The sequence below is a fragment of the Hypanus sabinus genome, chromosome 16 (assembly GCF_030144855.1).
Source record: "Hypanus sabinus isolate sHypSab1 chromosome 16, sHypSab1.hap1, whole genome shotgun sequence".
NCBI classification, from domain to species: Eukaryota; Metazoa; Chordata; class Chondrichthyes; order Myliobatiformes; family Dasyatidae; genus Hypanus; species Hypanus sabinus.
Genome location: NC_082721.1, coordinates 44,956,883 through 44,983,390, shown reverse-complemented (window position 1 = coordinate 44,983,390; position 26,508 = coordinate 44,956,883). Strand labels below are relative to the sequence as shown.

Here is a 26,508-nt window from a genome sequence, read left to right as displayed (position 1 = left end):
AAAGAGACAGTTGAAGTAATTGCCGGCAGCTTTTATTAATTTCTCAGCACTATAATAAATTGTCTCATCACATCTTGTATAGCAGTCTCACTTAGGACTGCATTTAACAACACATCATTAGTTTGCATTTTATACTACAGAGTAGAAGATACAGAGCTGTGATTATTCCCCTGAACAGGTTTTTATTTGCTATAGACTGTTAAAGCAACAGTGCTAAATTAATAAGCAAAAGCAGAAGAATTTCCACAGATTTTCAGGCCAAGTTCTGAAGCTCTGGTTGAATGGTGGACCTCTTTTTTTTTTAAACTACATAGTTGATGTTAGCTAAAAGGCTGAGAAGCAGTTACACAATAGGATAGAGTGCGTAATTAGTTATTCCACAATGGTTGCGTCTGTCCTTTGCCATCTTAATGTAGCCTTTGTCACCCCATGTTTTTCCCCAACTGGAAAATTAAAAAAACAAGATGGTGTTAATTTCACTGTTCTGTTAAAGTGTTTATCTTGAAGAACAAGGTTTTATACTTTGCAAAAAAGGGATTTTGAATGGAAATTATTATTTAAAGTGATTATTGAAATTAATATCAAGGCACATAGATTATTTGAGTTAGGCAGTCCATGACTTGACAGTGGAGGCAAGCTTATGAAAGGTGGGAGGCTCCAGACTTGAGACATGAGACAAGTTTTAGTGACTGGCCCTGTCTCACCCCTGCCTCTCTCCACTCTCAGTCCTAATGCAGGATTTTGACCCAAAACACAATCAACTTCTGTCTCCCCACTTGACCCACTGAGTTCCTTTAACAGTTAGTTTATTGCTATACATTCCAGCATGTGTAACCTCTTGTGTCTTCAAGATGGCAATCTACTCTAATCCTATTTATATGCATTTGACCTATATCACTCTAAACCTTTCCTATCCATGAACCCATTTGAATGTCGTAATTGCACATACCTCTACCATTTCCTCTGACAACCCATTCCATATATTCACCCCCCCCCCCCCCCCGTGGAAAAACCTGCCCCTAAATCTAATGTCAAAAAGCCCGTACTTTAGTGAGAGTAATCAAAATGTTGACTATTAACTCTCATTTGAGAATGAGAAATTTTTTTCTTGCATAGACCATAAGATTTAGGAGCAGAATTAGGCCATTTCGCCCATTGAATCTTCTCCACCATTTCATCATGGCTGATCCAATTTTCCTCACATTCCCAGTCTCTTGCCTTCTCCCTTCATGCCCTGACCAATCAATAGGATAGTGAACCTCTGGAATTCTCTACCTTGGAGTGTTTTGGAAAATAGATCATTTGAGCTATTTAATATGGGGTAAGTGCATTTTGAATTAATTGGGAATCTGGGAATAGCACAGAATAGGTGTAGAGTCTGGGGCAGATCAGCCATGATCACATTGAATGATGGAACAGGCTGGAAAAGCTTAGTAGCCTACTCGTGGACAGATTACTTTATTTTCTTGTTTACAAGTGTTGTTTTTCCAGTCAACACATCTACTGTGGGTTTCAATCAACAATTCTAATATGTCAACAAGCATTAATACCATTCACATCATCTAACTTTGCCACCTTCCTTTGCTTCCTGCTGCAAACCACCATTCTATCCACCCACTCCATTAGATGCTGCTACAATACATTCCCTTGAGTTGTTCCACCAATCCTATCCACTACTGGCCTCATAAATCCATCCCACAAATAGACCAGAGTATCTTGGGAATACTCAATAGTCATGCAGCATCCATAATGAGGGAAAAAGAACTAATTCACGGACTAATGACTGATCGTCAGAAATGGGAAAAGGTTAGCAATAAAATAAACTGCCAGATGCTGAGAAAGTGGGAAGAGCAAGGAGACAATAAAAGGGAAGGTTTTAATGGATTGGAAACTAAGAGAAAGTAAATGAAATAGAGGTGATTGCCAAGTGAGATGTAAATGCTGACTATTACCTGAAATTAACGAAGGAATGTAGAAAATTAAATATAAATCCGGTAAATGCTATTTGAAATTGATGAGTCTGGAGGCTATAATATGCTGGTTAGAAGATAAGGTATTGTTCATTGAGTTTACTTAGAGCTTTGCTGGAATAATGAAGATGGTGAAGGATTGAAAGGCCCCATTGTGAGTGAGATGACAATTAAAATGATAAATAAGAGAAGTTCAGAATCAGGTTTGTGATTTGATCGCAGGTTTCCAGCTTCACATTATTCAATCTTCATTTGGTTTATCCAATGTAGAAGAAACCATATTAATAAGTAGTGAACATAGTATGCTAAATTGAAGAGAGTATGAGCAATTTATTGCTTCACATGAAATGCATACTTTGGAATTTGGAAGGTAGAGGGAAGAGGAATAACTACATCTCCTGTGGTGGGACACATGAAAGAGTGGAGAATCCTTTTGGAATGGTTGAACTAAAAGAGGGGAAAGATACTGGAAATATTGGAAGTTGCAGATGATGATCAATGGGGAGGATGCAGGGGACAAAAGGAATCCTATCCTGGTTCTACGGACTGGGAGAAGGGTGGGAAAGGATTGGATATAATTGAGGACAGCTTCCATCCAAATATTAAATTTTCACATCCACTTAAGTACACTTTATATGGTGTTAGTCACAAAGTTACATCATCTACAACATCATTTGAGCCAAATGTCAATGTTCTACAAGAAACTCATCTATTTAAGTGTATTTTTGGTACTTTCTCACCCAGGTATTTGTTCATCTTCTCCTTGATTACATCCTCTGTATTCCCAGTGTTAGTACATTCTGTATTTTTTAAATGCTTCAGATAAAGACACTCTTTGAATTTCCCAATGGATGTATAAGTATCAGTACACACCTTTAGATGTGGATATTTCCACAAATTGAAACATTCTCTGCATATTCATTTAATTTATAATTTTATAGATTGACTTCAGGTCACCCTGCTTTTACCTTTGTCAGCTTCTCCTGATAAACATAGTTCTTGGTTCATCTATCAGTCTTGTGATTCCTTTCTCTGCTGATTTAAGATGGTAATCAGCTGAACACTCATCTTTAGTCTTTCATCCTTTACCATACATACCTGTTTTTAATAAGCCAATACTTCCTTCTCCTCATTGAACCATATCCAACCAACAGCACCGCATGGTTCACAACTCTGTGGCCACAGCGACGATCATAGTAGACTCCTGGAAGGAAACATTTATCATATAATTGAAAAACATGACTAACCTCACATTCCTTTGAAATTTGTTCTTTGTTATCTTGCCATTCATTTATCACCACTCCAGTTAAACGTCTGATGCTAGAATTGCATTCAATGAGGAACCTTGTCCCGTGGTATCATTTCCATATCCGTATAAAGTTTGTTAATTTCATTTTGTCATATTTTCTAAGCTGTTTCTGGGGATTGCCAAAAGTGGGAGCACAGCAAAAAAGTCAGGATAGAAAAGGCAGCAGATGGAACAGTTAGTATAGCCAGTATGCTGGCTTCAATGAATCCAATTTGGGGATCAATTTTTAAAAATTCTTCTCAAAATAAAGTGCTTTACAATGAGGAATGTGAAGAGGCCATTGGCTATACTATTGAAAGATGCAACAATATTGTTGTGGGGGATACAAAGGTTGGTGGTGTGATGGATAGTTTGCTGAAGTAACAGGCACAGTTCAATTTAGAAAAAGTGTGAAGTGATTCACTTTAGAATGCTGAACTTGAAGGCAGAATATAGGGTTAATAACAGGACTCCTCAGTGTGGAGGAATAGTGGGATCTTGAGGTCTACATCTATAGATCCCTCAAAGTTGTCATGCAAGTTGATCGGGTGGTTAAGAAAGAATATGGTTGGCCTTTATCAGTCAGGGACTGAGTTCAAGAACTATAAGGTGATATTGCAGCTCTTTAAAACTCTGCTTAGACCACACTTGGGGTATTAGGTTCAGTTCTGGTTGTCTCATTACAGGAGGGATGTGGAAGTTTTACAGAAGGTACAAATGAGATTTACTAGGATGATGCCTGGATTAGAGCACAAGTTTTCTGAGAATAAGTTGAGCAAAGGGGGGTTGAGAGGTCACAATGGAGATGCATAAGATGATAAAAAGCGTAAAGAGAATGGACAGCCAGAGAATTTTTCCTAGGACAGAAATGGCTAATATGAGAGGAAATAACTTTAAGATGTGTTATGATTTCTGTCCTGGAATTGAGTTTAATAACAATGATGGCAATTCCAGTTGCTGGGATTCTAATCATATTCTATTCAAAACAGGAATGCAAAACTTGATAGGAAGCTTTTGTAGGCTAATCTTTTATCTTTAAGCTGCAGGTTTTGAATAAAGTGGAAGGGTGATTTCAGTGTTTTCTGACATGTTCCTCTCTGGAATGAAATGGATAGACAAGATGATATGGGATGGAGAGTGCAGGTCTTGTGAAATTTCCTTTCAGGGAGAGGGAAAGTGCGAACAGCAAAAGGAGGTGTTGGTAAATGGGAACACTGGAATGGACAGGTAGCTTTCAACAGGACCAGGATGCTTATGCCAGTGGGATGGTAAAAGCAGACAGAAACATAAGTTTTTTCCATTATAAGTATTCAATGGGAGTGGTTGACGATGAGGAAGTTGACAGAGCATCTGTTTGCATGGATACGGTTGTTAATATAAATCATGGAATGGAAAGTGAAGCATATCATTACTAATTCTTGCTTCTTACCTCGTTTGTAAAACTGGAAGGTTTTACGTCTTGCATTAATGGCAACAGCAATTGGTCCAACCTTTGCTACTGCTCTTGCTAAACAAGGTTCACAGCGTCTGACTCTTCGCCAACTTCTGAGCCTGGCCACGGCTCTACTTCTTTGAAATTTGCAGCCTTCCTGCTAAATTATAAATTAACCATTAGGTTTTGAAGTTTATTACAGCAACATGGTGATTTTCAAAGTGCTGGTAATATAGATGCTGTTAATTTTACTAGCTTTGCAAATTTTAGACTCATACAGTTTTGGAAATTGAAGGTACAACCACCGTTTGAACATTTGACTAAAAAGGGTAAAAATTGAGAACAAGGTAAATATTGAAAAGTCTCCTCATAACAACAATTACATGCTTAACCTCTCCCTACTTCAATCCAAGGTTCCATAACTGTGTGGCTAGGTATAAGTCAAATACCATCTATAAATTTGCTTATGATGCAACCATTGTCGGTAGAATCTCAGGTGGTGTTGAGAGGGCATACAGGAGTGAGATATGCCAACTAGTGGAATGATGTTGTAGCAACAACAATGTCAGTAAGACAAAGAGCTGATTGTGGTCTTCAGGAAGGATAAGATGAAGGAACACATACCAATCCTCAAAGAGAGATCAGAAGGGGAGAGAGTGAGCAGCTTCAAGTTCCTGGCTGTCAAGATCTCTGTGGATCTATCTAATCTGGTCCCAACATATCGATATAGTTATAAAGAAGGCAAGACAATGGAGTTTATTAGGAGTTTGAAGAGATTTGGCATGTCAACAAATACACTCAAAAAGTTCTATAGTTGTACTGTGGAGAGCATTCTGACAGGCTGCATCACTGTCTGGTATAGGGGTGGGGATATTGCATGAAAGAAGCTGAAGAGGTTTGTAAATTGAGTCAGTTCCATCTTGGGCACTAGCCTTCAAAGTAACCAGGATATCTTCAAGGAGCGGTGTCTCAGAAAAGCAGCATCCATTATTAAGAACCCCCAGCACCCAGGACATGCCCTTTTCTCACTGTTACCATCAGGAGGTACAGAAGCCTGAAGGCACAAACACTGTGATTCAGGAACAGCTTCATCCCTTGAAGAGGAAGAAGAAAGCCCTGAACTCTGAGTGGAGTCATCAGGACACCGTTGTGACCGAGTTTTTTTTTTAACAAGCTTTCTTGTTTCTACGAGGCCGAGTTGCTAGCTCGATGCTCAAGCCAGCACAGATGGAAAACATGCAAGGGAGCCGACTGGATTCGAACTTGGGAGCCTTCACTCCAAAGCTGATGCCACTACGCCACCAGCTGGCTGTGCTCACTTTTTTTAATATATATTATTTCTGGGTTTTTTTGCACGATTTTTAATCTAGTTAATACATGTACCGTATACTGTAATACACTGAACTTGATTTATTTATTTATTATCATTATTATTGTTTATTTTCTTCTTTATTATGTATTGCATTGAACTGCTGCTGCTAATTTAACAAATTTCATGTCACATGCTGGTGATAATAAACCTGATTCTGATTCCGTATCCAGCTGGAAGCCCGGGAGGAGATTATTCACATCCTCCACAATTGTGCTTAAAACTGGTACACTACAAAGCTGCGTCCTTAGCCCCTTATTCAATAATTCATAATTGTGTGGCCATATTATGCTACAATTCAATCTACAAATCGCAGGTGACAGCGCAGTACTGGGCCACATCTCTAATAATGACAGTAGGAGTACAGAAAGGAATTAGAAAGTCTGGTGGCATGGTGACATGACAACCACCTTTGCCCCTGTATTGACAAAACAAAAGAAATGCTCATTTACTTTGGTAAGAATGTTCCAGTTTATATCAATAGAGCTGATGTGAGCTTCAAATTCCCAGTTGTTGTCCTGGTCCAACCCATAGATGTAATGGCCAAGAAAGTGTGGCAATGCCTCTGCTTCTCCAGGAGGCTAAGGGAATTAAGCATATCCCTTTTGATCCTCACCAGTTTTTATAGATGCACCATTGAAACCATCCTGTCCAGATGCATTATTGCTTGCTGAGCCCATAATGCAATAAACTGCAGAGAGTTGTAGACACAGCTCAGCATATTACAAAAACTGGCCTCCTGTCTCCATTTCTCACTGCCTTAGAAAAGCAGCCAACGTGATCAAATACCCTCCCACTCTGGATGTCCTCTCTTCTCTCCTATCAGACAGAAGGTACAAAAGCCTGAAAGCACGCAGCACCAGGTTCAAGGTCAACTTCAATTCTGCTGTTATACGACTAATAAATGGACCTCTTGTATAATAAGATGGACTCTTGACATTACAATCTTTCTTTTCTGGTCTTGAACCTTACTGTCTGCCTGTAGCTCTAACTCTATATTTTATATTCTGTTATGACTTGTCCCTTGTACCAATCTGGTGAAATGTCTGCAGGGGATGAGATGTAAAAAAAATAGTTATTTTTAGCATTTACCACACTACTTGTGACAATAATAAACAAACTAAATTACTAATTAATGCTGCGTATGTTCCTCAGGTTCCACCAAAGCTGTCATTAGTGTCTCTTGTTGTAATACTCTCCTGTTATATTTTACCTACGTGAAATCCCCCTGCACATCGGAGACCCCGACAAGTTTCACAACACAGACAATGCTGGAAGCACCAAGCAGGTCAGGCAGTAACTATGGAAAGAGAAAACAAGTTAATGTTTCAAGTCAATTACTTGTTGTTGGAATGAAGGGGCTTTGAACCAAAACAATAACTCGGATTTCCATTCCACAAGTGCTGCCTGACCTGCTGAGATTTTTTTTCAGCATTTTCAGTTTATATTTGATATTTACAGCATCCACAGACGTTTTTTTGAATATCACAACACATCAGAGCTATTATAGATATCAAAACTTAGGACATCAGAAGCCAATGAGAGGTGCTGAGACAAAAAAAAGCTAATCTGCTTTGAATAAACCCTGGCAACATATATAATGCAGGTAAGGAATTCAAAGATGAGTGTGTAGAATTGCCGAAGGAGCAATTTTAAGGAAGCTGAAGCTGCACGGTATTGGTAAAACAGTCAGGAGATGTTTGTGGTGTACCAATCAGGATAGCACTTAACTTTAATTCTCTGAGTGTCTTCAATAGCAGGAGGTGTACTACTGTAGAAACAGCATCAGTGTTAACGATCAATGGTATAAATATTTACCCAACAACACTTCTAATCATTACACTCGGCAACAATTTTTTCAAAAGTGTAGCGTCCTCGGAATTTTTATTTTGTTTATGACAGACCACTTGAAGCTGAACACAAATACAATTTCAGACTAGTTGTATCATGTAGGAATTTGGAGAAACAAGAAATTAACTTTTATTGAATATAATGTGTTTAATTGAATAATGGCACTGATGCAGATTAATGGTATAAATATTTATCTGACAATTTAAGTGATTATTTCTTGATTTAAACTCAATATACAAAACTCTGAGTTTGTCAGATAATGGCTCAGTTTTTATTCTTAATGGATAAATCTCTTAGCAAATGACTATGCTTATAATAAGGTACTCATTATATCTTCTCATCTTCTGAACTAAGGTATGTATCTGAGCAGAGAGGACATCCCATTTGGACGTATGTTATGCTTTGTCAGCTAACACTGTTAATGACCTAGGGAAATAAATAAATGTTGAAAAGAGACTTACCCGTGCTTTGTAGGGATAAGTTTTTTCCGATTCTATGCCACCTTCTTTCCTTATACACCGAAAGGCACTTCCCATAAATCCTCCTCTGCATCCATGAGATCCTCTATCACAATCCACCAGGTTCTGTTCACTCAGAGATATAAGTGAATTTTTTTTTTTCCACTGTCCCTCGAGGGCTCCCGTTGCACTGAAGGCCCAGCAGGAGCCACATGATCCCTGGAAATTAGAAACACAGTCACACTAAAAACAATCCAATGTTGACATCACATCATTTTCATCTTTACTGAGATGGAGTACAATTCTACACTGGATAAACTAACCTGCCTTCTTTTAGGAAATGTTTAGAGACTCACAGAGACTATGAACATCAGAGTTATGAAAGTGGTGTGTCTACCATTGTTCTTTTGGACAGAGATGTGATTAATACAGAAGAATTTGAGCAAGATAAATGAGGCATCAGATCAGCATCACTGTAGGTTAGCATGCTTCTGGACACCTGGTTCTCTCTGCTGACAGAGAGTCAGAGGAAAAGCTGGACCATATCAACTCATTTCTGGATGAACATGAGAGCCACATCAAAAAGAGCCCAAAGGGAGCCCAGAGCCAGATTGAATTTTTGGTGTAGGAGATAAGAATGCCTAAGTTACCAATGTGTCATTAAGAATAACTGGTAGAGACCTATTTTACATAACCTTCTTTTTCAACCTTCTATGCAAGACTTAACATTTCATGACTGGTATAGAAAGGGCATTAGGGCATTGAAGATCTTTTCATTGATAATTGTTTTGCAACTTTTGAACAATTGTCTGCAAGGATTAACCTACCTAACACTAATTTCTTTAGATATTTTCAAATTAGACATTTTATTAACCCTTTGATATCAAACTTTCCTGAGATGCCCGAGAAATAAGTTGTGGACTTGTTTCTTTGTATAAACCCATTGGGCAAAGGTTTAATATCTACTATTTGTGATAAGTTTGCAACCTTGAGACATGCCCCCTTTGCTAAAATCAGAACTGCCTGGGAGAATGATTTAAATATTTCTCTGTCCGATGAGGTTTGGGATTCAATTCTTAAATCAGTTAACTCAACCTCTTTATGTGGTCGCCACTGCCTTTTGCAGTTCAAGGTTGTACATAGGGCTCATATGTCTAAAACTAAATTATCATGGTTCTGTCCTGATATTAGTCCCTTTTGTGATAAGTGTAAAGGGGGCAAGGCTTCTCTTACCCATGTGTATTGGGCCTATTCTAGTGTGGAGAAATTTTGGAGAGATTTTTTTTAAACTTTATCTCATATTCCTAATTGCCATTTAGAACTAACCTTCTGATTGCTCTTTTTGACAGCTTGGGTGAAGTTGACATGCATTTGAGTCCGGCTAAATGTCGAACATTATCTTTTGCATCTTTTGGCTAGATAGTTAGCTCTTCTTAGGTGGAGAGATGTTGCCCCACTCACTCATGCTCAATGGCTTAGAGAGATTACGTCCTGCTTAGACCTTCAAAAGACTCATCATTCACTTCTTAATTCGGACATAAAGTTTCATAAGGTGTGGGGACCTTTTCTTGAATATTTTCACAATTTTTCACAATTCCTCTTTAGATTAAAGGTATATCCTTTTTTTGTACTACAATCCTTTACTTACAGCTTTTTTCCCTGGTTAAGTTTTACTGTTTTTGATGTGAAATATGTTATAGTTTAGGTAGAAGACATTATACTTTTTAATATTTACAGCTCTGTGGTGATGAAAGCTCTGATTAAGTTTTCTTTACATTGTAATGGTTGGCTTGGAGTTTTGTAGTGGGAGGGTGGGGAGGATACTAACTTTATATGACTTCATTTTGGGTGCTTTTTCTGTATTGTTATGAATTGTATATTAGACACGTTTGTTTTGCACTGTATAAATCTCCATTTTGTTGGTGGTTTTTTTCTGTTGTAGTGTAGAAACATAAAAAATTAATAAAAAGAATAACTGGTGGAGAACTTTCTCGTTAAGGTGCTTCTGAATATATTGAATATGAAGGGAGAGGATCACAGTGTGTAGACAAAATTGGTGGCTAGAAAGAGAATGTATCAAAATGGTCGCCCCTTTCATTATCATTGATTGGCTGAATTAATTCTATTAAAATGAATATCTTACCTAAATTTTTACACCTTTTTCAGGCCTTACCTGTGTTTATTCCTAAATCCTTTTTTGATTCTCTTGATTCTATCAGATCTTCATATATATGGAAAAATAAGAACTCTCGACTAAATAAAGTTCAGCTTCAAAAAGCTAAAAAGAATGGAGGTTTAACTTTACCAAATTTTAGGTTTTATCACTGGGCAGTCAATATACGGAATCTCATGTTTTGATTATATTATATTAACTGAGAGGACTGTCCGGTTTGGGTTTCTTTAGAAGTTAACTCTGTTAATGAATTTTCTATCATCTCTCTTCTCAGATCCTCAATTCCTTTATTTTTAATTTTTTTAAATTAACTTTTTATGCATGACAAAAACCCAACTACAAAATAAGAGATTAATACAGTGCAAGATAAACATACAATAATATGGTTCTAAATAATGTTGAAAAGGCACCCAAAATAAAGTCATGTAAAGTTAGTGTCCACCCCCTCCCACAGAGAAAAAAAAGCTCCAGACCAACCACTGCAAGATGTAGGAAATATAAATTAGAGCATTCAAAGTCCCAAAACTGTAAATGAAAATAGGAACAAAAGATAATAATGCCTACTACCAAGGGAAAAAAAAAGCTGAAAGTAAGGGACTGAAAAAAAAACTTAATCTAAAGAGAAGTTATGAAAATATTCAAGAAAAGGTCTGCACTCCTTATGAATCTTAATGTCCGAATTGAGAAGTGAGTAGTGAATTTTTTCAGGATCTAAACAGGACATAACATGGTTAAGCCATTGAGCATGAGTGGGTGGGGCAACATCTCTCCACCTAAGAAGAATTAAACGTCTAGCCAAAAGAGAAGCAAAAGATAATGTTCGACGTTTAGTTGGACTCAAATGTATATCCGTCTCACCCAAGGTACCAAAAAGAGCAATCAGAGGATTAGGTTCTAAGTGGCAGATAAGAACGTGGGATAAGGTTAGGAAAACTTCTCTCCAAAATTTCTCTAGACTAGGACAGACCCAGTACATATGAATAAGGGAAGCCTCACCACTTTTACACATCACAAACAGGACTAACGCTAGGGTAAAATCGAGGTAAGTAAACTAACTGATAATTTTGTAGTTAAACATACTTTGAGGATTTGGGTACAATTTAGAAAATATTTTGGTTTATTGAGATTTTCTCTTTCAAGTCCCATTTTTTCTAACTATTTTTTAAACCTTCTATGACTGATGTAATTTTTAAAGATTGGGATAGACTGGGTATTAAATGCTTCCAGGATTTATTTGTTGGAGGAAGTCTCTTTTCGTTTGAGCAGTTGTCAGCTAAATATAGCTTACCAAAACCCCACTTTTTCCAATATCTACAAATTAGAGACTTTCGGCGATCTTAATTACATACATTTCCTAAATGTCCTGATAAGAATTTATTAGATGTAATTTTTAATTTGAAATCTTTTCATAATGGATCAATATCTAATACTTACTGTATGTTGCTGGGAATGAGAAACGTTCCTTTAGACAAAATTAAAAAATCTCTGGGAACAAGATTTACAGACTTCAATTTCTGAGGAGACTTGGACTGAAATTTTTAAATTGTTGATAGTTCATCGTTGTGTGCCCTTCACTCCCTTCTACAATTTAAAGTGGTCCATAGGGCCCATATGACTAAAGATAATCTGTCTCGTTTTTTTTTCAGACATATCTCCCTATTGTGACAGATGTAACAATGGAGAGGCTTCATTAATTCGTATGTTCTGGACATGTCCAAGTCTTGAAAAATTTTGAAAGGATGTATTTCAAACTTTTTCTGTACTTTTTAAAGTAAATTTTAAACCAAACCCTTTGACTGCCTTATTCGGTATTGTTGGAGGAAAAGATATTATCTTGAGAGACACCTGATTTGCACATTTTGGCTTTTATTTCTCTTATAGCTAGGCAGGCAATGTTGCTTAGGTGGAAGGATGTTGCTCTGTCTACACATGCTCAATGGTTAAGTGATGTTATGTCATGCTTAAATTTAGAGAGGATTTGTTGTTCAATTTCTGAATCAAGACAAGACTTTCTACCATTGTGGGGACCTTTTTTGAATTATTTTCAAAATCTTTGATTTGTTATCAAGTATAGATGTTGGCTAATGATATGTTTTACTATATGATAAGGATTTTTTTCCCTTTTTTTTTCTTTACCAAACAGCTTTTCTCGGTAGTGGGTGTAGATTTTTTTTGTATAATAAAATTATTACTTTGCAATATTACGATTCAATTTAATTTACATGAATTTGGGGTAATGAGACGATAAGTGTGATTCAAATATATTGTAATTGATATATGATATATATCTTCCTGTATTCTGTATTCTTTTTTGTAAGAAATCAATAAACATATTGAAAAAGAAAAGAACTTGGGGCTCTTTCTATAAGTAATCTAAATCTAATAGAACTATGGTCACTGTCCCAAGTGCACCCCCACTCACATGTCCTGCCCTATTTCCCAAGAGTGGGTCAAGCTTTGCCCTCTCCCAAGTTTGGCCTTCTATATGTTGCCTGAGGAAAGTTTTTGGTACACTTGCTTTAATGAATTCCACAACATCTATGCCCTTAGCACTATGGAAGTCCCAATCTTGATAACATGCAACTTCCTGCAATCTCCCTACATGTCCGTTTCTCTGATTCTTGTTGACTATTAGGAGGCCTTTAGCAGAATCACAACAAGGCAACCTTTGTTTTTCAATATCCTTCAGCTCCACCCAAAAACCTCTCCGGTCAATCCCTCAGTAGTTCCATCTTGGATTACAGCCATGGCCTTGCCCTTAATCACAGAGACACAGCACAAAAGCAAACCTATTTGCTCAATGAGTCTGAATTGACCATCACCATCCAGTTACATTAATCCTACAGAAATCCAGTTTTAAAATTTTGTGTTTTAACCCCACATTCTTATTGACTTCTCTGTTTCTATTATTCACTTCTACAGCAGGGCAGTTTACATTGGTCAACCTAAGAGGGAGGAGGTACAAGCTGCACACAAACAAAACCCAAGGGCAGGACTGAACCCAGGACTCTGGTGCCATGAGGAAATGGTTCTACTCATTAAGCCCTTGTGGGGGTGTCTAAGTCAAATGATTCAGGATTAAGGTGAGAGTGAGGAGGTTTAGAAGGGATCTGAAGGGGATATCTTTCACTCAGAGGGTGGTTGTGATCTAGAATGTGCTGTCTCAATAGTGAAGGCAGATACTCTCATAATATTTAAGGTGTAGCTAGACAAATACTTCTTTTGCCGAGATCCAGAAGCTACAGACCTAGTGTCAATAAGTGGAATTAGTTAGGTAGGTACCATAGACAGCATGGATATTGTGGGCTGCAGGCCCTGTGGACACTACGGGACTCAATATAACATCCAAAAACATTCCATTTCTTACTGCTTTTACCAAATACTTTAACTTACTTGGAGATGGAATGTGAAGCTTAGTTAAGTAATATTGAGAGCTGTTTATGTTAAAGGTTTCAGGAACAAGGACAAAATGAAGGTATATATGCAGATCTTGGATATGTCAAGAGTGTATCTCATGACACAGTTGACTTCGAGAATAACCAGGTTTTAATTCAAAATCTGATTTAATTTGTTTTAATTCTATCTGTATATTGCATCTTAGAATCTATAATATCCTGCAACATGAAGAGTATATTTTGAAATAAATTACAAATTCATTCTATGTACTGAGGATCGATCTAATGCCGTCAACTGTAATGGAATTTGTAACGTACTCTAAATTCCTAATGTAGCATTGTATCAATGTTGTAGTCCACATCTGACACTCAGTTTCTTTGACTTGAAAAAAACTAGTTTTGGGAAACACAGAACAGTACGCTTATTGCAGGAATATGCATACTATACCTTCCTTCTCAAAATCCAATGTGGGATTGAGGATGAATTTTACCGAGTGCATGACTCCATGCGTGTGGCTGAACTCAGTGGACAGCAGTAGAATTATCTAGCAAGTAGGGCAGGACTTTCAGATAAATAAGACGTTAACCTCACTGGTTCCTAAAAGACATCATTAGAATGTCACAATTTGGGCTGGACTGTTGTTTTCCGATATTTACCTGGTTTTTCACTGGCGTAACCATACCCCTTGACCTCCAGTCAACAGTACGTGGTAATTCGAAACCATCTTCATTATCATCATCAAATTCCTCAAATTCTTCCTCTGTTGAATTTTCAGCTTCGTTACTGAGGAAACCATTCATGAGTGTATTGAACTCTTCATTGGTCTAGAAAAACAATTGCAAAGATACTGAAGTAATAGATCATGAGGAATATGGAGGAGGAGGAGGATAGGAAACCTCCTGGGATTACAAAGCACCAATATTTAGTTTAGAATATCAGAAGAGATGAGAGTATCAAGCACTCTTATGCTCCTGCATACCGTTTGACTGAAATCCAGTTTTTCAGCCAAGACAGCCAAAGTGTTTATAGCTACTTTGCTCTAGAAGCTGTCTACATCATCTTTTGGTGTTAAAACAATGATCATGGCACCTCTAAAACAGTTTCCAAAACCAGATTTTTTTTAGCAGCTTTTCAAAGTTCACTAACAATCTCCTTCATGTTTCATGAGCTGAGGATACTAGGGGATTAAGTTTCTTGTAATAGCGATATGTTTCTGGAATCAAGAAGTTGCTCTTAATGGGCTATGCCACAATACAGCCATGCTCAAAGAGCTACTGGGGAATACTGGTAAAGCATAAATGTGTGCTACAGTAATTGATGAAGTGCCTGGCAAAGTCACCCGGGGAAGGTGGTGTGAGGTATGGAGAGTGGAACCAACCCATGCTAATGAAGAAGTTTTTGTCCAGGTAACAGCTTCTTCCTACAAAGGGCATTCGTGGCAAGAACTTGCTAAGGAGAAGGCCGTAAGCATATGTGCCTTTTTCAAATGTTTGCACCATAGTCCAATGCCAGCTCCAGTTGTGAATGTTATTGCTGCATTATCAGAAGTACTTCTTATTTTCTCAGTGGAACTAATCTTAACTTTGCAGCACCGTAAAGGCATGATGTAGCTCACCGCAGAAAGAACAGCCTGCAGGAATCCTCAGGAAATGTTTCTGAGAGGGTGACCCTTGTCTAGTAATTGAGAACAATGTAGCTACTTGAGATTTTTAACCAGCAACCAAACAGATGCTTATTCTTGCAGTAAAGTCTGGGTTTACTCTCAGAAACCCTGCCTCTGATCCTTCACAGGTTATCTCTAATGAAACTCTTTGCTGTTCGTTGCTGCTATGGAGTTATCAAAAATAGTCCCAATAGCAAAGTGGGGAACCTTTCATTTCTGGTATGACCTCAGCATTTACACTTGGAAGGGGTATTGAACCAGAGTTGAAGGTTTCCAAAGTATCACTATTTACTGAGGACACTCTTGCCCTTAGTGATCCTTCCCAGGCACATCCATAGAACATTGAACATAGAATAGTACAGCACAGTACAGACCCTTTGGCCCACAATGTTGTAGCAACCCTTAAACCCTGCTTCCCATCTTCCCATATAGCCTCCCACCTTAAATTCCTCCATATACCTGTCTAGTAGTCTCTTAAACTTCACTAGTGTATCTGCCTCCACCACTGACTCAGGCAGTGCATTCCACACACCAACCACTCTCTGAGTAAAAAACCTTCCTCTAATATCCCCCTTGAACTGCCCACCCCTTACCTTAAAACTATGTCCTCTTGTATTGGTGCCCTGGGGAAGAGGCACTGGCTGTCCACTCTATCTATTCCTCTTAATATCTTGTACACCTCTATCATGTCTCCTTTCATCCTCTTCTCTCCAAAGAGTAAAGCCCTAGCTCCCTTAATCTCTGATCATAATGCATACTCTCTAAACCAGGCAGCATCCCGGATAAATCTCCCAGTACCCTTTCCAATGCTTCCACATCCTTCCTATAGTGAGACAACCAGAAATGGACACAGTACTCCAAGTGTGGCCTAACCAAAGTTTAATAGAGTTGCATAATTACCTCACAACTCTTAAACTCTATCCCTCGACTTATGAAAGATAACACTCCATAAGCTTTCTTAACTACCCTATCTACCTGTGAGGCAACTTCCAGGGATCTGTGGACATGTATCCCCAGATCCCTCTGCTCCTCCACGCTACCAAGTATCCTGCCATTTACTTCACACTCTGCCTTGAAGTTTGTCCTTCCAAAGTGTACACTTCTCCAGGTTGAACTCCATCTGCCACTTCTCAGCCCACTTCTGCATCCTATCAATGTCTCTCTGTAATCTTTGACAATCCTCTACACTATCCACAAAACCACCAAGCTTTGTGTTGTCTGCAAACTTGCCAATCCACCCTTCTACCCCCACATCCAGGTTGTTAATAAAAATCACAAGAATTAGGGGTCCCAGAACTGATCCTTGTGGGACACCACTAGTCACGACCCTCCAATCCTAATGTACCTTCTCCACCACGACCCATTGCTTTCTGCAGGCAAGCCAATTCTGAATCCACCTGGCCAAACTGCCCTGGATTCCATGCCTTCTGACTTTCTGAATAAGCCTACTGTGTGGTACCTTGTCAAATGCCTTACTAAAATCCATGTCGATCACATCCACTGCACTACCCTCATCTATATGCATGGTCACCTCCTCAAAGAACTCTAACAGGCTTGTTAGACATGATCTGCCCTTCACAAAGCCATGTTGACTGTCCCTGATCAGACCATGATTCTCTAAATGCCCATAGATTCTATCTCTAAGAATCTTTTCCAACAGCTTTCCCACCAGACGTAAGGCTCACTGGTCTATAACTACCTGGACTATCCCTACTACCTTTCTTGAACAAGGGGACAACATTTGCCTCCCTCCTATCCACCAATACCATTCCCATGGACAACGAGGACATAAAGATCCTAGCCAGAGGCTCATCAGTCTCTTCCCTCGCCTCATGGAGCAGCCTATGGAATATTCCGTCAGGCCCCGGGTACTTATTTGCAAAAACTCCCTCCTCATGTCTTTCTCCTCTTTTACTTGTTTCTGATATGGTGGGGAGGGTACAATTTCTGTTTCAGCAACCTATCTCCTTCATTTCTGGCTGCTTAATTTCAGGGATCACCCTGCTAAAATAACCTGGGTGTGTGGATGGGGTACGGCAGTGCTAATTGGGACCCTGGGCTAGTTAGTCTATGTGAGGTTTGTCCTTTGCAGTCTGTGGCTGAAAGAAAGACGTGTCTATCCTCTTAAATAATACTCAGTATGAGCCTATGGTATTATTAAAGACACTTTTGTTCTGTGAAGGAAAGGGACAGTTATGGTTCCAAACAAAGCAGATGAAATTTCTACCAGAAATGAGTCCTAAATTAGATGTGCTAGACTCCAGGGAAAGTGCTTTAGTACATCATAATTGGAAATCTATCTGATTGGTATGAATTCAACTGGCAAATGACTTATAGTACCTTTTTAAATTAAAGCTTTGTTTTGTGAACAAATTCTAAACCACTTTTCTTCAGAATCTTTTCCATGTTTAAATTGAAAAAAACCCAAAAAGGCCATTCAGAAGTGGAGCTATTATTATTCATGCATCTAATTGAATGTGAACCACTTTCTATTGTGATTGTAGAAGCCATCTTACGTTGTGAATATAACCTCTAGTACTTACAGAATCTCTTGACATTTTGAACTAAGTGTCAATATTTCTCATTTTCATTCTCACAGTCAACTTTGTTTCTCACCAATTTTCCAACAACTGTCTTATAATAATTATCATTATCGAAGCTTATTTTATTCCAGTGAAGGAGTGAGGATCAGGGAGGCATGTAACACAACCTGTATATGGTTATCATTTCCTTAGTGCTTCCTGTTCTGGTGCATCTGCGGCCATCATGTTTCTTTACTTCACAGCAGCAAATACAAAGGTGGCACTAGCCTCTTGGCAGCAGCTCACCACGATGGTGAGCAGAAATAATGAAATATGATGTTAAGGGATCAGACGAAAGAATCAGACATCGACAAAAGAGATTGGACTTTGTTACATGATATCAATGAGTGCAAACAGCTCAGTCACTAAAAGCACCTCATAACTAGCATCTGATAGAGAAATATTTTAGATATTGTACACACCAGATCTCCAAATTGGTTCATTGCCACAGTAAATGTGTGCTTCCCCATTTCATACTCTCGATTGTGCTGTTCAATGTAGCTCATGGCACTTTCCCAAATCATTCTCCTGTTGATCTCCTCGTCCTGAAAAAGACATCATGACGTCAATCTGTAGCACCTTTCTACATTATCATTCTACAAATTTTTCAAAGGCTGCATGCAAAATCTGAATTAATGCTTTACAGCAATGTTTAAATTGCCCCTAGTTTGTCTGAGACAAGAGACTTATTCCACATGTAGGGACAACATTTCACCATGTCAGTCAATTTTGCAAATAACCAGTGCCATTTGAAAATAGCCTTCATCTTAAAGGGGCGGTACATGGTGGCTGTGGTAGGATGCATTGAGGCTTATTCAGAACACTTTCAAGAATGGCAGAACCTGGGAAAGGTTAGTTTGAAGTGTTATCTAACATTGGTGAGTCGGCCCAGGAGGAGATATCTGACATCAGTCTCAAACACACACACACACACACACACACACACACACACACACACACACACAATACAGTGTGACAATGCCTGTTGCATTCAATGCTGCAAACAGTTCAACAGTTTTAATGTGCAACCACCAGCTTTGAATACATGCTTGATTGACATATCCTGTGCAACTCATTGCAGCACATCTTTACTTCTCTTTTACCCACAAACTCCGTCAATTGTACATCACCTACCTAACATTCATTTACCCACTGTTAGAATACAGACCTTCAAGGGCAAATTTCCTTTCTCTTACAGGGTGGCAGACAACCAGAGTCACCAGAAGCTGCCTGAAGAGTGTTAGATGAGACAGCATTATATTACTTCAATGGAGAAGGCAGAGCATGTCATCTGTGGCCATTGAGCTGTTATATAGCAGTGAGGTGGAAACACAAGCATATTCCATGACCCTCTGTGCCCTCATCCTACAAGTTGATTTGCAAGCAACACATGTTGTAGCTAACCACTTCTAACCATCCACCAAACCATCCTCCATTATCAAGCCTTTTCCTTTCAACAACGGAACTTGGCTAAGGAATTAGAGAAGACAGTGAATTCACATAGTCACTTTATAACTTCTGAAACCACAGGCGCAAGTACTAATGCTCCACATAACCCAGCAGACAGATTCAAAATGGTATTACCAGACATGAAAGATGTCCTGTGTTTCATTTCTTTGTTTCTCAGGATGTGGTAACTACTAGCGAGGCCAGTGCTTATTGCTGCTGAGAAGCCATGGCTGAGCTGCCTTCCTGAACCATTACGTGAAGATGCTTCTACAGCACTACTTACAGGGTGTTCCGTGATTTTAACCCTGTTGTGATGAAGGACTGGAAACACATTTGCAAGTAAGCAGAGTGTGTGAGCTGGTGGGGTGGGGGGGTGGAACTGGCAGTGCTGGAAACCCCATGCATTTCCTTTCTCTGATCTTTATGATGGTGGGGGGCATCAGGGGCTTGCTAAGTGCTTGTCAGAGTAGTTGAAGTAGTAAATGCTGTCCCTGTTTTCAGATGCCACATACTGAAGCCACTGTGTAATGTGTTAGAGAAAACAAATGTGGAGTGTAGTCAGTGTGATCCCCATCAAATAGGCTGCTTTATCCTAGACAGTGTCAACGTGAATGTTGGAGCTGTACTCATCCAGACACATACTTGACTCTCACTTGTAGATGGAGAAAGGTCTTGATGTGTCTGCCCAAAAAGAACTGCAGAACCCCAGCCCCGACATGTTTTTGTGATTTTGGTATTAATGTGACTGGAGCTGTTGAGTTTCTGGTTAGTGGTGACTACTAGGAAGCTGACAGTGGTGAACTCACCAATGGCAGAATCAGAAAATCATTGATATGTACAGCACCAAAATGGGGCATTTTAAACCAGTCGGTTACTTTGCTCATCTGCACTAATCCCACTGGCTCACATTAACCCATTTCTCTCCACCCATTTCCTATCTAACTACTCCCACTGGCTCACATTAACCCATTTCTCTCCACCCATTTCCTATCTAACTACTCCCACTGGCTCATGTTAACCCATTTCCTATCTAACTACTCCCACTGGCTCATGTTAACCCATTTCTCTCCACTCATTTCCTATCTAACTACTCCTACTGGCTCACATTCTAAGTGCCTTTACAAATGCCTTCACTACCTTTTCTGATACTCATTCCAGATTTTCACTACCCTTTGTGTAAATTTTCCCAGGTCCCTGCCATTTACTCTTAGCATTCTTGCTAACACAACCATATGAATTGTTTGGTACCCAAAGGCTTGGCATCAATTGCAGTACAAGCAAGAGTTACCCAATATCCAAGTTCAGACTACTGTCAATGTGTTTTTGGTTTTGTGTTGGAAAGGATTTTGACAGCTCCAGGAACTAGTTCTTCACCCGTCCTTTATCTGAGGTACCACACAAAAGTTATGAGACAGCATTCATGATCGCATCAATGGCATCCATACCTCCCTCACCAAGAAACACTTACTCTCACAAAACTTGAGCACCAGCATAACCTCTTCCTCTCACTACACCTTTCCCCAAACACAACCATTCGCAGCGCAATTCCTTTACCCCACCACTACTTCCTCCCATCATCCAAAAACCCTACCATTCTGCTAGCAGCCAGCAGCCCTGCTTATTTGTTCTTAATCTGCATACCGCTAGCACAGTTGGCCATTCTTGGTCGTACTCCAGGTTATGTTCTAACATGTTTTGTGACCCCTGCCTCCTTTAATCATGTAAAGGTACGTAGGGGGCAAGTGTCAACATCCATTAATTAAAAGGGATTTATATGATTCATCAGTGCGGTAGGAGTGCTTGTTTTGACAGTGTAGCAGGGTAACACTGTGGTAATCAATGGGGAAGTAATATATTAGACCAGTGGCAATCAGGAATCAAGGGCAGGTTAGTTTAATGAGATGGTCACTGATGAGATAGTGAGAATGAAGCTGCTTTGGCTGTTTTTCCTCCTCCTGTCATACGCTGTCAGAGAACAAATTCTGTTTTACCTCTGTGTACTGTTTGCTGTGCCGTAGTTTCCATTTCTCCCATTCTTCATCCAGTTCTGTGTTGAATGTGTAGTCTGAGGCTGCAGTCAGAATAAACCCCACCACAAAGCCCAGGAACAAAGTGAACTTCATCATGGACAACCTAAAGAAATAATAGAAATTACGTCAGACTTTGAGCAGGTCATTTCCAATTATTCATAGATTCATTGAATAATAAAACACATACACTGACCCTTTAGCCCAATCCATCCATGCCAACTAGGATCCCTATCTAAGCTAATCCATTTGGCCACATTTGGCTCATGTTTCTCTAAACCATTCCTATCAATGTACCTGTTGTAATTGCACCTGCCTCTACCACCTTCTCTATAGGCCCTGAGATAAATCTGTCAATGAGACAGATCTGTGAAAAACTTGCCCTGTGGATTTTCCCCCTTTCACCTTAAGCCTATGCCTTCTAGCTTTAGGGTTCCCTTTCTTGGGACAAAGCCTATCTGTGCACAGCCTTTTTTAACTGCTATCAGGCAATCCCTTAGCATTATTCACTCCAGGGAAAAGAGTCCCAAACTATTGAATCTCTCCTCTTAACACAAGCCCTCCAGATTAGGCAACCTTCATGTGAATCTTTTCTGCACCCTCTAACAGCTCAGTCACACCCCTCCGATAGCATGGTGACCAGAATTGCACTTGGGCCGAGTGTAAAATGTACAAGAGTAACTTGATGTCCGAAGTCCTATAATCAATGCCACAGTCGATGAAGGCAAGCATGTCTATCTATATTGCCAATTTCAAAGGACTCTTGTAATCGTGTCCCTGGGTCCCTCAGTTCTACACAAGTCCCCAGTATCCTGCTTTTCACTGTGTATGTCCTAGACTAGTTTAACTACAAGTATGCATCAACTCCCAATTGTCAGAGTTAAACTGCATCTGCTGTTCCTTTGCCCATCTTCCCAGTTATTCAATATATTGTTGTGACTTCAGACGTTCACTGAAAACCAGACTCTGTTTTTGGGGTTATCTTAAATTTTATTAATCATATCTCCTTCACTCTCATACAAATCATTTATGAATATGACTAACAATGATCCCTGCGGCAAAACACTGTCCTACCATCAGAAAAGTTATGAGGATAGTTGTTTTATATAGGCAACTCTAAAATTGAGAGCAATGGTCCTGATATCATACTGCGGCAATCCCTCTCACATTTTCATATTTTAGCCCCATTAAATAGAAAAATACAATACTCACATGGTTTATGATTAGTGGAGTCACAAGAGACTGGAACGTAGGGAGTTGGAGCAAGAAAAAACTGTGGGAGAGGGCAGGACAAAAGAAGAACTGGCGTGGATTTATATGTTCCTTCTAAGTCATGCACAATCCTGATTTGTCTGCAATGATCATTCTGAGCTTAAGGCTGCAAGCTATTTGAATATGCTTCCCAGTTACAACACTGACCCGCCTGTCTTCAGTCTTCTCCATTGCCAGGGTGAGGCCAAACTCAGCCTACAGGAGCAGTGATTCGTGGCCTGCCTGGGTAGTCTATAACACAGCAGTATCAACATAGAATTCTCCAAGTTGAGGTAGCATGCACCCCTTCCAATGCTTTCCCTCATCTCCTGATTCACCCAGGTGCATTCACACATTCCCTTCTTTCCAGTCACCCACCTCACCATCACTTACTTCAGTTTATTTTCCTTTCATGACCTGGTTTATCAGCCTATCACTCACATTCTGGATTTACTGGGTCCTCCTCCTTATCTTTCCCCCCACCCCATTATTCTCCTTTTGGTTCCATTCTACACCTTTCCTTATCAGATTTCATAGTCTGCAGCCCTTTGTTATTTCCATGATCACCTCTCAGCCTCGGTCGTTATCTCTACCCCTCTCTCCTCCCACCCAGGGTCATTTGCCCATTAAGAACTCCTGGCCTGGGTCCATCTATTGCTTGCTAATTTCTGCCTCACATTCACACTCTGAGTTCCATTGCAGGGTCTCAACTATCCCCTTGCTCCACAGATGCTGCCTGACCAGTTGAGTTCCTCCATCAACTTGTATTTTTATTTCCTTTAGTTCTTTCAATATCTACTTTAGATTGACTTAATTCTTTCAAAATAAGATCAATTACCTGAAATAATGTTGGCCCTCAACCTGCTGGCATTGTTGGAAGGGTAGGTATCAATGAGAGGAGCCTAGGCTGTGTTTTGGAAGTTGTCAAGAAATCAGAATTTTAGGAAAGGGGAATGATCTGATTGGGACAAGCATGTGGTCAGTTTCATGTTGGGGATGTGGGACTGGTACTTCAGTGGAAGTTAGAGGGATAACTAGACTGCGGGCAGACTGTAGATTTTGATGTAAGGTATTTGTGCCAGGATTGTGATGTACTTTACTTACCTGGTGTCAACCAACCAATGCCCCTCTTCCTTAACTCTTCCTAGTCCTATATTATGCCTGCCAGGATCTGGTGCCCAAGTTCTCCTCAGCAAATGTTATTACAACCAGAAATGTGACCGTAAAGCATGACTGTCATAGAAAAATATCTGTTCATTTCTTTCTCCAAATAATTATTCTTACTTGACCTTACCTCATTTGAATCCAGTCCCACTCCAAATGGAAGTGGACAAAAAATGCATCTAAAAAGGCTCTACAATAGAAGAGTGCAAGAACTGTGCCCCACAAACACTGGATTAAACATTCACAATGATATTTGCAGGGACTTGGAACAGAACACTTCTCCATTCAAGTGTTGTGAGATCAGGACACCAAACTCTGCATAACAGAACTTTTTTTTTAACCACTGTAAATAAATTATAATTATACTGTGCTGATTATTAATCATGCACTGATAGCTGCATAAATAATTATACACATTATTTGCATATTATAATAATTGAAGCTAGTACTTGGAGCTGGCAGTTCAGCTATTTGTAGAAATGTGGTTGTTCTCTCCTGGCCCTGCCCAATCTCATTGTTCCTCTTTTAATTGCAAAAGTGTGAACACAGACCAACCTTTGTGGTTAGGCACTTTTGCTAAGCCAACAGTGATTCCAAAACTGCAAACCTCTGAAAATGTCTAGGGAAGGAGGTGCTTGGATTTATACGTTCCTTCTAAGTCATGGACCAGCCTGATTTGAAAATATATTGTCACTGGTCTACTCATCTTTGAGCTCTATCTTCAACCACACCATGGGAGAACCTTTTACCAGAAACACCGCAGAAATCCAAGAAGGTAGTTCGTCACCAACTTCTCACAGGCAACAGGAGATGGGCAATGAATGCTGGCCAACATCCAAGTAATACAATATGTAGATGCATACTGCAATGCCATGCATTTTTCTTTGCTGTTTTACATTAAATGATCTCTAATGCCTTTGGTGGAAACAGAAATGTACTCTTTGTTTTGTAAATGTTTATGGAATAGTACGAGTAATGGCTCTTTCTATCCTTGTGACTGCCTATCTCTGTCAATAAAAAGGCACCTAAAATAGAACTCAAATAGAACCTGAAATAAAGCAAATGGAACTAAAGGAAGCTATTCAAACTAGGAAGTGATATTCTACAATGAATGATGAATGACGCTTGGATCACCCTTTTGCAACTTACAAATTTTGGAGACAATTTCAAAATCTAAAGTGACACCAAACTGGCATTCAGAAAAGGACAGTGGAAAAATGCAGAAAGAAATGAGTAGTTTTTCTGTTAGGGTGTACTGCTGGGGTAAGGATAGGATTTGTGCTTTGATAATTGAATGGTTCCATCACTGTCTTACAATTGACTAGACACTGCACATCTACATGAAACATTGTCGCAGAAAAGCAGCATTCATCACCACCCAGGCCATGCTCTTCTCCTGCTGCTGCCATCAGGTAGAAGGTACCATGGGAAATAGACTGTCACTATCCCTCCAATCTATGTCCTTTTAATACATTCCCATAAGGTCTATGCTCCAGAGGAAAATGTCCCAGGCGATGGAACTTCTCCCTATAACTCAAGCACTCCAGCCTCAGTAACAAACTTGGAACATCCAGGTAACAAGTTACCGGGTATATACTCCACAAAACACTGTAACCAAGGAATTTGCTCCCTGTTCCATTCACCTTAGCATAAAATATGCACAGATTGATTCCACCCCATCCAATCCTGTCCCCTGTTCCACTCAGGTTATGTGATGAATCAGACACAAGGCGTGAATTAGCAAACTCACCTTGGTATGATGGTGCCCTTGAAGTCTCACTGAACATTGGGTGTATCCCAGTTAAATACATGTGCAGCATCCCAGGATCCGCCTTCAGTTCATATGGCAACATCACTGATTAAGAAACTTAGAGAAGTAATATCACACTTTTCATGCCCTTTAGAGCAATACCTCAAAATCAAATTCCTCTTTTTCAAGGGTAAACAAAGGAGTATGAGATATAATTTTTCCTATTAGTTCTTATTTTTGATTAAGGTTTTGTTTATCTGGATTCTATAACTGGGCCTGCTAACAGATATCCTTGGATTAGTGTTTCAACAGTCTTTGACATTCCATTCATTGACCTTGCAGTGTACTGATGTACCCCCAGCCCCCTGCGTTGAAAAGGAGGTGGTTAAGAATAAATGGTATTTCCTGCACTACAGCGTTGACTAGAATGATTATGAAGCATATATCACCATGCTAAAGATTGTCAGCACCTGGAAGGAGAGATTTCTGAGGTAATTTTCACTTAGCTGCCTGCACTATTGAAGTGTTTTGAGAGGCCGGTATTGAAGCATATCAGCTGCGGTCTGAGTGGTAACTTGGATCTACTCCAAGTCTCCTACCGAATCTACAGGTCTACAGCAGATGCCATCTCATTGGCTCTTCACTGGAACATCTGGACAGCAATGATGCAAACATCAGGATGCTC

At 39.4% G+C, this 26,508-nt stretch overlaps 1 protein-coding gene across 3 annotated transcripts; it reads right to left on the bottom strand.

Moving 5' to 3' along the window:
* Positions 1-25,863, bottom strand: LOC132406260 (procathepsin L-like). 3 transcript variants are annotated; one of them, XM_059991657.1, is made up of 8 exons: positions 25,824-25,863; positions 21,623-21,764; positions 18,605-18,727; positions 14,594-14,761; positions 8,372-8,587; positions 4,688-4,850; positions 3,069-3,174; positions 1-443 (listed from the first exon to the last, which is right to left on the bottom strand). In XM_059991657.1, exons 2-8 carry the CDS (start codon positions 21,755-21,757, stop codon positions 344-346), a joined length of 1,011 nt encoding a protein of 336 aa, XP_059847640.1. In that variant the 5' UTR covers positions 21,758-21,764; positions 25,824-25,863; the 3' UTR covers positions 1-343. The 3 variants fall into 3 exon arrangements, with proteins under 3 accessions (XP_059847640.1, XP_059847638.1, XP_059847639.1); XM_059991655.1 differs by lacking the exon at positions 25,824-25,863 and adding an exon at positions 22,871-22,891; XM_059991656.1 differs by lacking the exon at positions 25,824-25,863 and adding an exon at positions 22,871-22,891 and having other exon boundaries at positions 4,688-4,847.
* Between the last annotated feature and the right edge of the window lie 645 nt (positions 25,864-26,508).